General features: G+C 34.7%; 1 protein-coding gene across 1 annotated transcript in view; it reads right to left on the reverse strand.

Moving 5' to 3' along the window:
* LOC145685258 (phenoloxidase 3-like) overlaps positions 1-17,606 on the reverse strand; it is a 116,382-nt gene that overhangs the window by 13,309 nt on the left and 85,467 nt on the right. The window contains exon 10 of the mRNA XM_081757624.1: positions 11,432-11,623. Coding sequence (XP_081613750.1) covers positions 11,432-11,623 — 192 coding nt within the window. The remainder of the gene's footprint in view (positions 1-11,431; positions 11,624-17,606) is intronic.

Raw genomic sequence — 17,606 nt, forward strand, 5'->3', positions numbered from 1 at the left:
CATATATGCTAAGACACAAGAATAACAGATAAAGAAAACAGATAGAAGCACAGCTATTTGTGTGAGAGTTGTCAGATGATTAAAAGGTTTACAACAATATTATTGTGACCGACAGTGACGACGCCAGAGGGTGGCAAGGGGGCGAGCGCCTCCCTAGTAGCTACTTCTGCCCCTCTGACTGCCACCTAGACTGCCCCCAGACTCCTACAATCTTTAAACATTCTATATGTAGTATTTTAAATCAGTATCATAACCAATCTCATTGTCAAATTGTAGTCTACTTTCCATGCATTTAATATCTGGCAGATTAGTCCTCAAGCTTTCTTCTTTGAGCGTCTGGGTATCCAAGCATATTTCTGTTTTCTAATTTAGCGCCTTTTGAGGTAAATTTGGTTATACTTCTTTCTTATGATTTTTAATTATTGTGCCTAACGAACAATACTAGATTTGGTCGATTTGTTTTCTTCTCATTGGATCAACCTCGAAGGGAACAAAAGAAAGGTAAAAACAGTTACGTAACTTGTTTGTATTTATCCAGGTTTGAAGTTTTCTTTTTCATACTTTGTTTTATTTAAAGGTTCTATACTTCTTTTTTTCTGAAACATTATTCTCGGCTTTCAATATTCAGAATATGTGTCTATAACAGCTTAGTTTGCAACTACCAGGGCTTAAGTTTATGAAGGGGATAAAGAGTTGTGTTTTCCCTTCCTGCAAATGATAATAATCAATTTATGGAATTAAATTGATTCCCAATGACACATATTATCAGAGTGCTGTTCTTTAGTTAGTAATTGGTTTATACTAGTGCTCCCTTACTTATTTTGTTTCAAAGTACTGACATGAAGTCTACCATATTGACTAGAAACTTCAGAAAAATTCGCAGCCCAATCCAGGAGTGTACGTGAAATGGTGAAGTTTTACTTATTCTACACTTTCCCCGAGAGTCAGTATACTACCTTGTACAGTGCTCCAGTTTTTGCAGGGAAGTTAAAAAATCTGAAGATTTCCTCGCACCACTGTTTGTAGCACTACCCCTATCAGACATGAAATGGCATCCTTTCAAGTGTTATTTAAGTTTGGGAAATAAGTACACATAAATCTGCGGAATAAGAATGATGATCTAGACATTTAAATCCTAGATTATGCAATGTCAGTTGTTTTTGCAGGGGCTTGATAGACAGGTGTATTCTCATGAAGGAACAGAATTCCTTTCTTTTCATTTTCTGCGGCGTTGGACTTTGAAGTTTTCTTTCAGTTTTGTAAGTAATGTAGAGATTCTGGATTAAATATCTGACCGTTGCGGAGATAGTCTATGAGTACGACACCATACTTATCCCAGAAGAATGTTGCAAACAGTTTCTCAACCTACTTCTGTGTCTTGAACTTCTTGGGGCGATGGAGAAATGAGTGCTACTACTCCATTGACTGTTGTTTCGATTCAGGATCATAGTGGTACAACCATATTTCATCTATGGTTACTATTCGTCACCAACATTAATCAGCATTACAATCAAATTGGAAGAATACTTCTCTTAATGCCGTCACTCTTTTATTCTCCTGACAGATATTTTGGGAACCCATTATGTCGAGAACTTGAGCATACCCAAGCCATTCTGAATTATGCTACCGACGAGTTCCAAAGAAATGCCCAGAATCTCTGACACAAGTTTTGCTGAGAAGGTAAAAACTGAGAAAGCGGGGTGCAGCCAGACCTCAGACTATAAAAAGTATATCGTGAGTTTACTATACACTTCAAAAAACTATATAAATAATAGCTTAAATTATTTTTGTCACTCAAAAACTGGGGTGGCCTAGGCCCACCGGCCCCGGGCTGTATCCACCACTGGCTGAAATGCTGCAATTTTCAAGAATAATGTCACAAATTGCATCCATGATTTCGGGAAGAGTCATTGCTTTTAATGATCCTGGATGTAAAGAATAATTTGTTGAGAAATCGCCACGTTTATACTAAGCCACTCACTTCTTCACCACTGTATATAACGGAGGAGAGACCCGTGGTGTTTCACTGATTTCCTAATTAATTTACTTCGGTGACTTTCCTTGGTGGAACAAAAAAGTTATAACAGTTAGGATTTGGATGTTCGTAAAATTATCTGTTTGGGCACACATAATCACTTCAGAGGCCTGAGAAACAATAAGAATTTCCTTATTATGAAAATTTGTATTTGTACATACAGAGAAATGTTTTTCTCAACTACGGTTTCATTTTTCTATCTAATACCTACACTCCTTCTGGATTGGACTACGACATTTTCAGCAGCTCCTCGTAAATTCTCTCTCTGGCTCTCTCTCTGTCTACATATATATATATATATATATATATATATATATATATATATATATATATATATATAAAGAGAGAGAGAGAGAGAGAGAGAGAGAGAAAGACGTAGCATATAGTACTAGACGAATGTGTTGCTTGTAGCATACGCGAAAGTAATTCAATTTATGTTTAGGCTTCAAAGGTTTCATTGAAAAATATTTCATGTGCAGACGTTACTTATTTGTTAGTTACAAATTTTACTTGAAATAAGTTTAATTTATAATCATATAGGTCTAATATGAAAACAGCAACGAAATTACACAATGTAATGTAAAATAAGTCAAACGTAATAAATATGTCATTTTTGGTATGGCAAATAGCCGCCCCCCGAAAATGTATCTGCCCCTCCTTTGCCCCCCTAAGAAGGTAAAGCTGGTGTCGTCAATAGTGACCGATTACAGAAAACATAGAATATTATTAGTTACTTAGCATAAATGCGAAATATGTTTCGCAAAGCTTTGCTCATACCAAACAATAAAAAAACAATGTAAATACTTACAGCCAGTAACGAGGTATTTCTGATATGATCTGAAGGCGATGCGGCTGGTGTTGAATTTACACACAAGTAACACGCTAAAGTGGTAGTCATTTTCTGTTAGTTCAACACCTCATTTTTTGCTGTGTACTATTTATTCATTGCTCATCGTTGCCTTTCCCTTTAGCCTAGCCAGCAGAAATATGAGTCGTAAAACTTAAAAATTCCATTTTATTTTATTCAAATTATTATTATGACGCTGAAAACGATTCTGTATGGGGACATATTCAAACTTTTACCGTTGTCTCAATTGTAAGTTTTGCTTTCCTCCCTAAGTTTCCATCCTGGAGGCGTATATTTCAAGCTTTTCTCTTATATTTCTACTACGAAACCTACATTTGTGCAAAATTTCAAATTTCCATGTCCATAGGAAATATTTTCTAAGTTTTGAATCATTGTCCTAAGTAACATGACAATGTGAAATTTATCCCCTTTCTACTTAATTTTCTTCCTTGGACAGGAAATTTCCTGTTTTCTGCTTTTCTCTTTTATTTGTGTCACAAATCTAAAATTAGTGAAAATTTCAACTTTTCATGTTTACATGGAGTACCTTATAGGTTTTGAATCAAGTGCCATAACCTTGTCCACTAATTTTCTTCTTTGTACGGGAAAATTTAAGGTTTTCGAATTTATCCTTTATTAGTATCATAAATCCTACCCTGGCAAATTTCAAGTTTTGATACCTATAGAAACCACCTTATAAGCTTTGAATAAAGTGACGAAATTTTGATCATGTCCCCGAATTTTCCTTTGGAAGGAGAAATTTCCAGCACTCGAAATTTTGATCTATATATCACAAACCTAACACTTGTGCTAAATTTCAACTTCTCAGGTCTACAGGAAGAAGTCCAACATAGGTTTTGATCAGTGAGTGCTAACGTTTGACTTTTTTAAGGGATTTCATGACATCGTATTTCTTAAAAGGTTGGTAACAAAACATTGAAAATTTGTAGAGATTTTTTCTTGAGGATTAGTGCGCAACTAGTTTTCGTTGCACTGTCTTTATGGAAAGCGAAATTATGGAAGTACGAAGAAACCTGAGTTGCTTCGCGTAGTATATACAATGCTTCTCCACCCAAATAGTATGTCATGAATTAGTTTGTCAAAACAAAATATCTTGATGACATACAGCTTACAGCGATTATTAGACGTCCCGTGTCCTTTTTCTTTTAATTCTTAAATGGGACTTACAAGTGTCTCGTTTACAGCAAATATAAACAATATGTTCCGTAAATGTTATTCAAAATATAAGCTATTAGAGCAAATACTACACATTTCATTAAAATCACTGAGTATAGGGCTACCTTTAATAACTTCTCTTATTGAAACCTTTTTGTCCGTACCCTCAACTGGTATTGTTTGAGAATACTTAAGAAACGGTACTATATCATCCTTACTTGTGTGTGAAGCTCAAAATGCAATCTGTTACTTTTATATCCAACCTTTCAAGAGATTCATACGCAAATTACAATTCATTTTGTATTTGACATTTCTCTCAAATTTGACGGATGAACTTGTGAAACTATACATCTTCACGGGAAAGAAATCCTTATATTTCAGAATTAGGTTCTAGTCACCGTCGAAGGATTTAAATTTATTTTTGATAACAATGAGTGACCTCTAGCGCCAATAGAAGGTAAGTATATAAAATATAGTTTAAAATGTTCCACGAAAAAGAACAAATCAATTTTCAAAATATTGAATGAGTGCTTATGTAATAAATATTCTGATACATTAGCACTTCGTGGAGCCAATAATCAAGAACTGTCCAATTTTAGAAACGAAAAATTTGGATATTGAAACATTGCTGAAAACAAACACATTTAATGATTGATATATTTTGTGCGCATTTACTATTATCTAAGGTAAGTAATATATTTTAAACTAGTATATATGCGTTATAAATCTTAAAATATTTTAATCTAGTATATATCTTGAATAAACTGCTTAAGTAAAATTTCAAAGATATCATGAGAATAAATTTCTGAAACTAGAAACTCATTAAATAAATAAGTGTAAATCATTGAGTATACTTGTCTTCAAATCACAGTAACTAGTGCATCTACAACATTACAATTGGCCATAGGTGAGAAAGGATCCATGTAATGGAAACTACCGTAAAATGTTATTAATTCTATGCTTTTATTTTTCAAGACATCAACATGCACGGCAGTGCATGGCAGCCAAGTTCCGCGAAGAAAATGAAAACTGGTCTGCACTGTCGTAAGCATATTATACACGAACAAGAGTTTTGGGTAAAATCGCCGATTTCGAGGCTTTGTAAAAACGATTCTATTAAGAGTAGAAACATGAAATTTAGAATGTAAGGAGATATCCCAAAGATGTACTCATATGCCAAGTCTCACATTTCTACCTTAAACCATATTCGAGTACTGGACCCCTAAAATATGCAGTTTTCAGGCTCACTGACTCACTGACTCACTGACTCACTCATCAAATTGATTAGGTACTTTCCAATGAGATAGAAACGTGAAACTTTGCACAAAGGTACCCTATAACAATTTGAGTATGGAAAAAGTCCAAAATCTGAGGAATGTACTATGGGAATTTTCTATGCGCAATAAACTGTCCTTAGCCAGGAAAAAAATCGTTTCACTCACTCACTCAACAAATTGATTAAATACTTCCCAATGAGATAGAAACTTGAAACTTTGCATAAAGGTACCCTATAATGACCTGAGTATGCAAAAAGTCTGAAATCTGAGGAATGTGCTATGGGAAATCTTTTATAGGCAAAAAACTGTCCTTAGCCAGGAAAAAAATCGTTTCACTCACTCACTCATCAAATTGATTAGGTACTTCCCAATGAGATAGAAACGTGTAACTTTGCATAAAGGTACCCTACAATAACTTGAGTAAGGAAAAAGTCCGAAATCTGAGGAATGTGCTATGGAAAATCTTTTATGGACAAAAAACTGTCCTTAGTCAGTAAAAAAAATCGTTTCGCTCACTCACTCATCAAATTGATTAGGTACTTCCGAATGAGATAGAAACTTGAGTCTTTGCGTAAAAGTACCCTATAACGGCCTGAGTGTGCAAAAAGTCCGAAATCTGAGAAATATGCTATTGGAAATTTTTTATGGGCAAAAAACTGTCCTTAGCCAGGAAAAAAATCGTTTCACTCACTCACTCATCAAATTGATTAGGTACTTCCCAATGAGATAGAAACTAGAAACTTTGCATAAAGGTACCCTACAATAACTTGAGTATGGAAAAAGTCCGAAATCTGAGGAATGTGCTATGGGATTTTTTTATGGACAAAAATCTGTCCTTAGCCAGGAAAAAAAATCGTTTCACTCGCTCACTCATCAAATTGATTAGATATTTCCCAATGAGATAAAAACATGAAACTTTGCATAAAGGTACCCTACAACAACTTGAGTACGAAAAAAGTCCGAAATCTGAGGAATGTGCTATGGGAAATTTTTTTATGGGCAAAAAACTGTCCTTAACCAGGGAAAACATCGTTTCACTCACTCACTCATCAAATTGATTAGGTACTTCACAATGAGATAGAAACTAGAAACTTTGCATAAAGGTACCCTACAACAACTTGAGTACAAAAAAGTCCGAAATCTGAGGAATGTGCTATGGGAAATCTTTTGTGGGCAAAAAACTGTCCTTAGCCAGGAAAAAAATCGTTTCACTCACTCACTCATCAAATTGATTAGGTACTTCCCAATGAGATAGAAACTTGAAACTTTGCATAAAGGTACCCTACAATAACTGGAGTATGGAAAATGTCCGAGATCTGAGGAATGTGCTATGAGAAATCTTTTATGGGCAAAAAACTGTCCTTAGCCAGGAAAAAAATCGTTTCACTCACTCACTCAACAAATTGATTAGGTACTTCCCAGTGAGATAGAAACCTGAAACTTTGCATAAAGGTACCCTACAATAACTTGAGTATGGAAAAAGTCCAAAATCTGAGGAATGTGCTATGGGAATTTTTTATGGACAAAAAACTGTCCTTAGCCAGGAAAAAAATTGTTTCACTCACTCACTCATCAAATTGATTAGGTATTTCCCAATGAGATAGAAACTTGAAACTTTGCATAAAGGTACCCTACAATAACATGAGTATGAGAAAGGTCGGAAATTTGAAGAATGGCTTATGGGGAAGTTTTTATAGCCAAAAAACTGTCCTTAGCCAGGAAAAAATCTTTTCACTAACTTACTTACCAAGTTAATTAGGTACTTCCCAATTGGATAGAGACGTGAAACTCTGCATAAAGGTATATTATAATGACTTGAATATGGAAAAAGTCCGAAATATGAGGAATGTGAGATGGGAGTTATTTATGGGCGTAAAACTGTTCTTAGTCAAAAACAAATCGGTTCATTCTCTCCCTCATCAAATTGATTAAATACTTCCCAATGAGATAGAAACGTGAAACTTTGCATAGAGGTACCCTATAATGACTTGAGCATGGAAAATTTTCGAAATGTGTGGCATGTATTACAAGAAATTTTTTATTGGCGAAAAACTGTTCTTAACCAAGTAGAAATCGTTTCATTCTCTCAATCATCAAATTGATTAGGTACTTCCCAATGAGATAGAAGGATGAATCTCTGCATAAAGGTATCTTATAATGATTTGAGTATAGACAATGTCCGAAATTTAAGGAAGTGCTATGGAAAAATTTTATGGGTAAAATCTGTCCTTAGTCAAGCGGAAATCGGTTCACTCACTCGCTCATCACATTGATTTTGTATTTCCAATGAGATAAGTCGTGAAACTCTGCATAAAGGTATCTTATAATGACCTGAGTATGGAAAAAGTCCGAAATGAGACGAATATGCTATGGGAAATTTTTTATAGACGAAAAATTGTTCGTAGCCATTAGGTACTTCCCAATGAGATGAAGATGTGAATCTCTACACGAAGGTAGCTTATAATGGCTTGAATATGAAAAATATCCGAAATTTAAGGAATGTGCTATGGAATTTTCTATGGGCAAAAAAATTGTCCTTACTCAAATAGAGATCGGTTCATTTACTCACTCTTCAATGATTAGGTCCTTTCAAATGAGATAGAGAATTGAAACTCAGCATAATGGTGCCTACCTTATGTAATGACCTGTGTAAGTAAAGGTTCCAAATTTAAGGAATGTACTATTTGAATTTTTATGGGCGAAAACTGTCCATTGCCATTAGGTACTTCCTAATGAGATAAAGATGCGAAACTCTCCATAACTCTCCATGAACACATCATGTGCATAGTGATAATGTTGTCAATCGTCTGAGTGGTCGAGTTGGTGCCCCCCTCGCTGGTCTATTGGCTACCATGTGCGCCTTTGGTGTATGGGGTCCTGGGTTCGATTCCCGGTGGAAGAGCGTTTGGAGTCTTAACTCTCCTCGATGCTTCTGTGTTCGTGTCCCTGTCGTTCTAGGTTAATAGAAAAATGAGCTAAGGTCACTGAGAAAAATCCGTTATCCGGATAGCGATATAGTGTACAAATATACGGGATCCTTATGCTTACTTCAGAAATCAATACTTATCATATGTTATCCATATGCCACATACGTACTGCCCTCTTTCCCGCTTAGATGTTACACAATGACGTTGCAGGATGTCTGACATCTAACAGTCTTCCGTACATTACGTACGTCAGCTATAAGTTACATACAGCCATTTGAATGTGAGATCCTGACCGCCTACATACAGTCTTTTCGCTCGTGTGGAAAGTACGTTTATTCGGAACACTTATACGGAAAGTACGTTCAAATATACGTTTTCAGTTATACGTGTAGTGTACGTTAATTTCAACAACTACAGGATTTACACATGTAACAAACGCTTTTACGTACGACACATACAGTTTTTCTCAGTGTGCGAGTAAAATAAGTGAAAGCTAGTAATAAGTACTTAAGCAAGTTAATGAGGCACATTCTGTGAATCAGTTAACTTTTAAAACCGTGGGCTAAGACACGTACATACTGCCGTAAATTTCGTGGTTGGAAACCCAGACAGGGAAAACCAATATTTTGACTTTTTCGGTGAATATTTTTCCTTTATTGCAGTCATCGGTATTAAATAGATATTGAAATTAATTAGATAAGTAAGATAATGTAGAGGTGAGAATGTTTAAAATTAATGAAGTTTTCGAAAAAATGAGGAATCCAATTGTTCGAATTTATGTGAGACTAGCAACAAAATGTAACCGATTTCGTAATTATATTGGTACCAGTTATATTATAGTTACCACAGTCGTTATGTAAAAATGTTTTTGATACTTCGTGTGTCTATCTCTGAACAGTGTGAGAATCTCTTACGTATCAGCCTTTTCATCAACAGTGAATTTCGTAACTTTGCTCTTTATATTTCCTGAATTTGCCCTTCGGGGGTTCGCCCCCACACCCTCGCCTTTGCTCGGCCTACTTCCTCACACCTCTTAAGCTTACAATTCCCGAATTTCAAGTTTCTTTTCCTATTTCAACTATCTAAAAGATAAGATTTTGTATTCCAGGAAAACGCCTATTTAAATAACATGGTGATTTCTTCATCTCCCTTTAGACTGTTTAAAAATTAAAAATATTCAATGTTAGCAATTTTCCTGTTGGTTAGTCTCGGGAGGCTACAATCGTGCCAAATTTCATCATTCTAACCCTGCCGGAAGTGCCTAAACATTTTGGGATGTAGAAGACGTCCAATATAAATAACATGGAAAACGTTTTTCTGTTCCCTATAAAACCACTCTGAATTTGAATAGTTTCATTTTTACTGACTTACTTAGGTAATACTAACGAAAATGTTGAAGCATACCGAATTTCACGTTTGTATTCCAATTTCAAGTACCTAAAATATGAGATTATAAGTCGAAAAAAAGTCTATTTAAATATCATGGGGAATTTCTTCATTTCCCCTTTAGACTCCCTAAAAATTAAAAATATTCACTTTTGGCAATTTTTCTGTCGGTTAGTTCCGAAAAATTACAATCACATCAAATTTAATCATTGTAGCCCTACAGGAAGTGCCGTATAATTTTGGGGTGTAAAAGGTGTCCCATATAAATACGTACCATGGGAAAGATTTTTCAGTTCCCCATAAAACCATTCTAAAGTTGGAATTGTTTATTTTTACTAATTTACTTAGGTAATACTAATGAAAACGTACAAGCATACCGAATTTCATTTTTTATTCCAATTTCAAGCTCCTAAAACATGAGATTATATGTCCAAAAAAAAAAAAATTAAATAACATGGGAAAATTCTTCATCCTCCTTCATCATTTCAACTTTCCACGTCAACCGCAAGCACCCCTTTAATTTATGCCAGTTCATGTAGCTTTATATACAGTTAGGATATGTTGGTGGCCAATATTATTAAGTTTACAAGCTATTTAAAAGGTGTATATCATTGAAGGAAAACCCGAGGAAGTATGAAACTGCGCAACATGCGCGTCATGTAATGAACTCCGTAATTTCGCAATGTGAAAAGGTAGAGAACAGCTAGGTATATTGAAACACTAGCTATGTCTAGTGATGTAGCAGCGAGGATTCAGCATCAAGGGTTTTGGGCCCTGTTGATACTCTACGTATTTAGGTAATGAAAAATGAGATGTTAGCGATCGTGATTTTGTAGTTCGGGTAAATGAATTGGAATCTCATTTGGACATAACGCTGTGACAGATATTTAATAGAATAAATCCTCCCCGCTGTTCTAGTGGCTAACATGTGCGCCTCTCTTCTACAGGTCTTGGGTTCGATTCCCGGTGGGAGAGCCCTTGGGAAATAATGTTGTATGTGACACATTATGACTCGTTTAAAAATTTACAATTTTAAATATAAATCCAGCAATATGCCACAATTGAGAATTCCAATATACGATATTGACATGGTGAACTACAAAAAGAAGTGAAATATGAACAAAAACACCAGAGGTGCAAAAAAGTGCAGCCAAGTTCATTAGCCTCAAAAAGTGTTAAGATGAGGATGGATGAGCCAAGTTCTTTGGCCACTGCATCTGAAAGGACTGGAACTTGGCGCGAGGTGTCAAGGAAAATGATGTTAAGGAACCTTAGGGATAGTAGTGGTGGGCGTGGTGGGTTTGGGACCACCATCAACCTTAGGAATATCAACTTTGCTAATGAGCTAAGGCACATATACAGAATACTGCAGTAAGATTGGTGGTTCGAAACCCAGACAAGGAAAACTTATATTCCTCCACGAAGTGTCAAAGTAAATGATGTTAACGAGCCTTAGGGGTGGTGTTTGTGAGCGTGGTGGATTTGGGGGTCACCATTAGTCTTAGGGCTGAAATGGCCCGGCCATGAAACTAGGAACAGACATCTTAATGTATTCGAATATGTTAGACACCTGGCGCCAAGTTCCAGTGTTCCTTTCAGATGCAGTGGCCAAGGAACTTGGCTCGTCCATCCTCATCTTAACACTTTTTGAGGCTGACGAACTTGGCTGCACTTTTTTGCACCTCTGGTGTTTTTGTTCATATAAGATATTACTGAAAAGGTTTTCTTATTACGTCTAATGCTTTTGTTTCTAATGTAAGTGATGATTGAATCAAATTCTTACTTGTATTTTGTAGTAGAAAGGATCATGCTGTATTTGCACTATACGCACTAAGACTGGATTTGCTCCACTAAAGTCCAGACCATTCGAGAGATACTTTTCCACCCTTTGCCAATGAGTGACGAACACATTATTTCTGCTCTCATTATTGGTTTGCACTTCCACAGATACAACTTCAACTCCTCGGAATTCGAGCTAGAATCAGAATAAAGTGTGTAATAATAGTTCTCCTAACTAAATAAAACTTGAGTATTTATTATATTGTTAAAACCGTAAATCCTTTCTAATTTAACTCTGTTACAAAAAAAATTGTATTTCTTTAAAAAAAAAAGAAATTTATGATGCTTAAGAATAAATAATAATAAATTTGCAGTTGTGAATTCAAATCTGAAATAAGAAATTCACTATCCGCTATAGTTTTACATATGTTTCCAGTAATTCCAATAACTCCAGATATTACAAACATATGAATAATAAGGAATTTACACTGGTAAATACAAAACTGACATAATAATTTCTTTGCCAGAGAAGTTCCCCCATAATTCCAGTTAGCTGTAGTAATTTATAATTTGAAGAAGGTAGATGTCTCCAGATTGGCACTGGTTCTGTCTTTATTCATGTGTAACATTCCAATGTAGCCTCTTCATTTATGGACTTGAGTGTGTTTCAAATATTGCTTTGAATCACCCTGTCATTTAATAATTTAATAATCCAACTATTTTCTTGATTAAGGAACTTAAACAATGTTAGTGTTTGATGGAGTTTCAAATAACAGAGACATTTAATTAGAACGACGATACTGAGTTTATAAAGATTAGTGGGATACGAAATACTATTTAAGTTCTTAATAAGAACATTCTGGTTCTTATGCCCCATAATGGCTTATATTTGGAGAGAGATGAAGAATCGAAATATTACATATTTAAGAAATATACTAGAAGCCATTTATCTGTAAAAAAAAAAGAAAAGAAAAAAAAGAAAAGAAAAAAGTGTCTGGCCGGTTATTATATTTGATACTGAATATTCACGTTGCATTAGAGAGTAATATGTAAAGAGTTAATGGAGAATAGTGTACAGACGTTTTATAAAGATGGTGTAGACATTAAATTTGAAAAAAAAAATAATTACAAGAATATTATTCATTTGAACTTTTTGCCCACCAGACATGACAAGTCAGAGCTTTTCCAACAGAAAAATATATATTTTCCGAAATGAGACTCACTTTCACGACACCATTTAGAAACAAAATATCCTCAACTCTTATCCCATATGCTACCTTTGTATGAGATGATAAAATCTGATATAATGTTAAATACTTTTAACTAATGTGCATTATACTGTTTCAAACTATTGTGTATAGTGTAAAAACGTATACACTTTGAACAAAATTTAAACTGCTAGTATAAATCATTTAAAAGTAAACTATTAACATTGGCTTATCACAAGGCACTAAATCTGAACCTCCATCTTTATTATCAAATATAATAAAGGAAGTAATTAAATACTCAGAGTGGATTATGCATCTGGATTATGTTAAATTATATGTGTAGTATTCAGAGAAAATTCGTTAACCAAGTGTTAGTCACGCTATTAGTTAATACTTTATTAATTCTGCATTTTTGGTATTCAGGAAGCGTACCTTTTGGTATTCTGTTTCTGCTTGGAGTTCAGCTAATATATATATTTGGATATAATCAAGTCGTATGATCCCTATATAGGGTAAGAGAAATAGATGAAGAAACTACGGCAAATCTAGACCTGGGCATGCGTAGTCTGTAAAAATTAATATATATATATATATATATATATATATATATATATATATATCAAATACGAAATTCCAAATGTTTTCCTTGTGGTTTGACATCACAACAACTTATAAATAATAATAGATTTTAATTAACTTGTTTCTGAAGGATGTATGTATGGCAGGATTAAGTAGAGGTTAATTAATATTAGACAATAGAAGGATTTTGTTATTGTAAAGGGAGATAATTTATCGATCAATTGTATCTATCCCTCAGAAACTGGAACTTTTCTACTCATCTCTCACTGTTTACTTTAAGTAACAATTCTGCTGTTGTAGAGGACTCGGCTAAATAGCTGATTCATAGTTAATTTACCTTATGAGGTGAAAGGATAGAAGGTGAGAATATTGTAATGTATTCTCACAATGTAAGTTTATTGTGAATAAACCGTTGGTAAACCAGGGCACTCTCTGTTGTAAATTAATTACATGTGATTAACTTAGTCAACTATCATCAGATTCTGAATAAACTTCTGATAACAATGCATTAGTCAAATCCTTAGTATGGTGCTAATCATACTTCAAAACGATCTGCATAAGACCCTATAGGATTAGAGCATATTCATTTCGTACTGGGTTGCATATAATTAAAGGTCAATAAATATACTTATATTGTACTTAAAATCACTTATCTATTGATAAATTGTATATTATGAATCACGTAACACTGAAACCTTGTTTGAAATCTAAAACTTGGGTGTGCGTACAACTCGAGACGAGAAATATCTCGTCAAGTTGCCAGCACTACCAGCTTCTCTGAAAATACAATAGCAATTACGAAATGCAATAGCTTCTAATGAATCCTGTTAATGTATATATATAATTATTTCATTAAAACTTATTAAAAACAAATAGTCTAGTATTTCAGTCTTTATTATATATACACATTTTTTTCTTTTCCATGCACTATTCTATGACTCTCCACCTTGTTTGGGAATAACATTTATTCTAGTCCTTCCAGATGGGATACATGTATTAGTTGATTTTAACAACTTACTGTCCACGCTTTTGGTTGACATTGATTTTCACAGTCGTCTCTGATATGCTCTTTTAAACGTCTTCGAAAACTGTTATTATTGTTACGCCATGTCTCGTAAACGTAAACATGAAATTGTAACTTTATTTTTGTGTAGAATTGTAGAATGAAGTGATTCTACAATTTTCCTGTAAAATTAAGTGATTCTACAATATTCTACAACAGACTGCGAGAAGCGGTGACCTGTGCTATCTATTAAGAGACCGAAAAATATATTTCAACGATATTTTAACTCACTCGCAAAACCAGAATGATAGACGCCAACTATACTTTGATATATAAATATTGGTCTACCTAGAGGAAACACGATAACACATAGCTTTAGGTGGATATTTGGAATCGACTTAGCCTTCCAGGAGTAGGTAATTTCTTCTTTTTCTAATTTTCCTTCTGTAATATTTTCCATAAGTAGAAGCTTTGCTTTGTAAGTAATTAAATATAAACTTAGTATTTGCTGAGCAAAACAATATATTTACTTTTAAAACTAATTACTTGTGACAGTTTCACCTACTAACTTTTTGGCTTCATCAGGGACTATGATATACAGGAATAATGTACAATCTTCTTACTCCTGCCGTACATTATTCCTGTATATCATAGTGTTTGATAAAGTCAAAAAGTTAGTTGGCGAAACTGTCACAAGTAATTAGTTTCTTTATTTTAAAGTAAATATATCGGTTTGCTCAGCAAATAATAAGTTTTTTATTTAATCACTTCTGGTTTCAACATTGATCGCTATAGACTGAAAACGTTAACAAATAGCAATAAACAGTCTGACACAATCAATTAAGAATCAAAAGAATATATTTCAGCTTCACACTTAAATTTATTCTCCAGGTACGGAATCGATAGAAATCAACCATTTCAGGCTTCAATACGAGTAAGTCTTAAATATAATAAAACTAAATGCAATTCCCGTTCATTTAGTAGAAGGAATAGTTTTTTTCTTTCTTTTTTTTTTTTACAAAATACTAGCGCCTCTTCTCACCTTTATGATGCCCTCATCAATCAATGAAAGTGTAATTGAAATCCCATATGGTATTATATTTTTGACGTGCATTTGGACCCCTTGCCTCCGTCATGAAACCCAAAATAGAATATGAATAAATGAATTAAAGGTAGTACTCTCTTCTCCACGAAAGAGAAATGTTCAAAACCATTAGGACACGAGTCGTCTTAGATTTAATTGTAAGTTTATACACCGAGGTTTATCTTCCTAAGTTGACAGACTCGTGACATGTTGCATTTTCACGTACATTTTAAGCGTCTCTATCTCGCTTAGTTTTTCATCCTTCAATCAAAATAATATGAAAATAGCCTGGCTCAACGTAGGTACTAACTTTATGCAAAAGTTCATTTCAAACTGTTAAACTGCTTCTGTGTGATTCGGTTACAAACAACAGGCAACATCGTTTTCAATGCCCCCTTAAAATAGACATTTCTAAGAACTCTGAAATAAGTGCCAAGTTCTAATTTCCAGCCCAGAAACCCCTCAGTTGCATAATTACCTTTCATGGGCCCCCACAAGAGAATACCTAGGACCCCGCCTCGAGATTTTTTATAACTATACTTTCCTGTATCTGTGAATAATGAGTTAAATGCGTGGAACTACTAGGTCTAAATATTCACAAATGGAAACCACTTTATTATACATATAATTTATTCAATTAGCTTCAAAATGGAAGATAGACTCAGTCAGTGACGTCAGTCTTCATGAAGAGTAGGAGAAATTAATTAAATGATTTCCTTTATTAATCTTTACTAATTCCTGCACATAATTTTTTAAGCTTCGTCCGCATTTTTTAGAGCAGTGTTAGATTAGCTAATCTATTTCGGCCCATTGTGCTTCTCCCATAGTTTTGTTTATTAATTTCAATTTTTAGAACGACCTATCCGCAAAACTAACAGAGGCAAGGAGCGTCAACAACAGCAAATATGCGGTAATAAGTTCTGAAGAGTTAGACACCAGTGACATATTTCAGAGTTAAAATCCTTGTTAGGTCAAACACAGAATTCTGAACACTTATTTCAGAACTTAGCTATTTCACAAAGGAAATTACTTCCACCGGAAACAAAGGAACATATCACAACTATAAGTTATGTGAAATATCTGTGCCCTTCTTAGAATTTCATCATCAGTGGAATGAATTATATTGGCATTAAACAGAGGAAAATTTGGATACTGTATCACGCAAAGATGTAAAACGACAATGTTACTGTGAATTTAGTATATCAAATAGTTTAATATAGATGGTATAGGTGCTCCCTCTTTTTTGTTCGGTGTGCTTGAACTACACGTCAAGTTTCCCAAAAATAGCAGAAAAAAGGAGAGGGTGGAATAATATTGCCGAGTAATACAAAACAGAAGAGCATGTTGATTAGACCTCCCTTGAACATACCCCCTGCATTGTGCGGTTTCACAGCATAGTAGTTATACCCCTGTACCCCCTGTACCCCCTTTTAGGACAGCCCTCTTAATCAAGGTAACACGATAAACACCTAGTTCGATATACGTGATAATAGCTAGTTATATCATAAAGTTTGGAGTGGTGCTATAGGCAACCGGAGTGGCACAGTGCTTCCATCTGTGTATAAAGTGGAAGATGCATAAAGTGTGTGTTTGACTGTTGATGACATACGTTGGTAGCAGTAACTGCACTACACAATGTCGGGAAGACTGCAGGAAAGATTTTCAACATCCTAAAAGCCCTATAATTCAGTAAGAGATTCGTGTATCGCGCCACATAACGATACACCAAGTCGTGTGGACTAGCGTTATCTGAAGCAGAATCTCTCCCTCCGTAAGCAGTACAGGCCAGTTTCTCTTGACGGACTTTCCTTGGCTTCGGAGTGTCTCGCAGTATACGTCACTGTTAATGTTTTTATTTGTGCTCGAGAAATTCGATAAGTATCATACCTTGGACGTTGAAAACGACGGTGAGCATAATAATTCCTGCCGTGTCAATAAGACGGAACACAACTGCCTAATTCTCTCCTGCTTAATGTAAGAGGCGGCCGCACATGCTCACAACCACTACGTTCTCTTCAGTAGATGTCGCACTACATTATCCAAAAGCGGCATAGTTATATTTCAACCGGTTTAATTTATATGACGTTTCGTACCTTTCCATCTGAACACATCTTGTATATCATAGTTTCTTTTCTTATCTTTTTTGTTATGTAAGACTGGAAGAAATACTGACGGGTTGACTGCAGTAGGGGATTGTTTAGCCGTTAAAACCTTCAATTTTCAATTTCACGTTCAGTGTATGTGATATACCAAACTTCTTCGCGTGGTGTATACTGTGACATTGGTACTCTTACAAATATGTTAC

Source organism: Thermobia domestica, chromosome 5, assembly GCF_964235325.1.
Source record: "Thermobia domestica chromosome 5, izTheDome1.hap1.1, whole genome shotgun sequence".
In the NCBI taxonomy this organism is placed as follows: Eukaryota; Metazoa; Arthropoda; class Insecta; order Zygentoma; family Lepismatidae; genus Thermobia; species Thermobia domestica.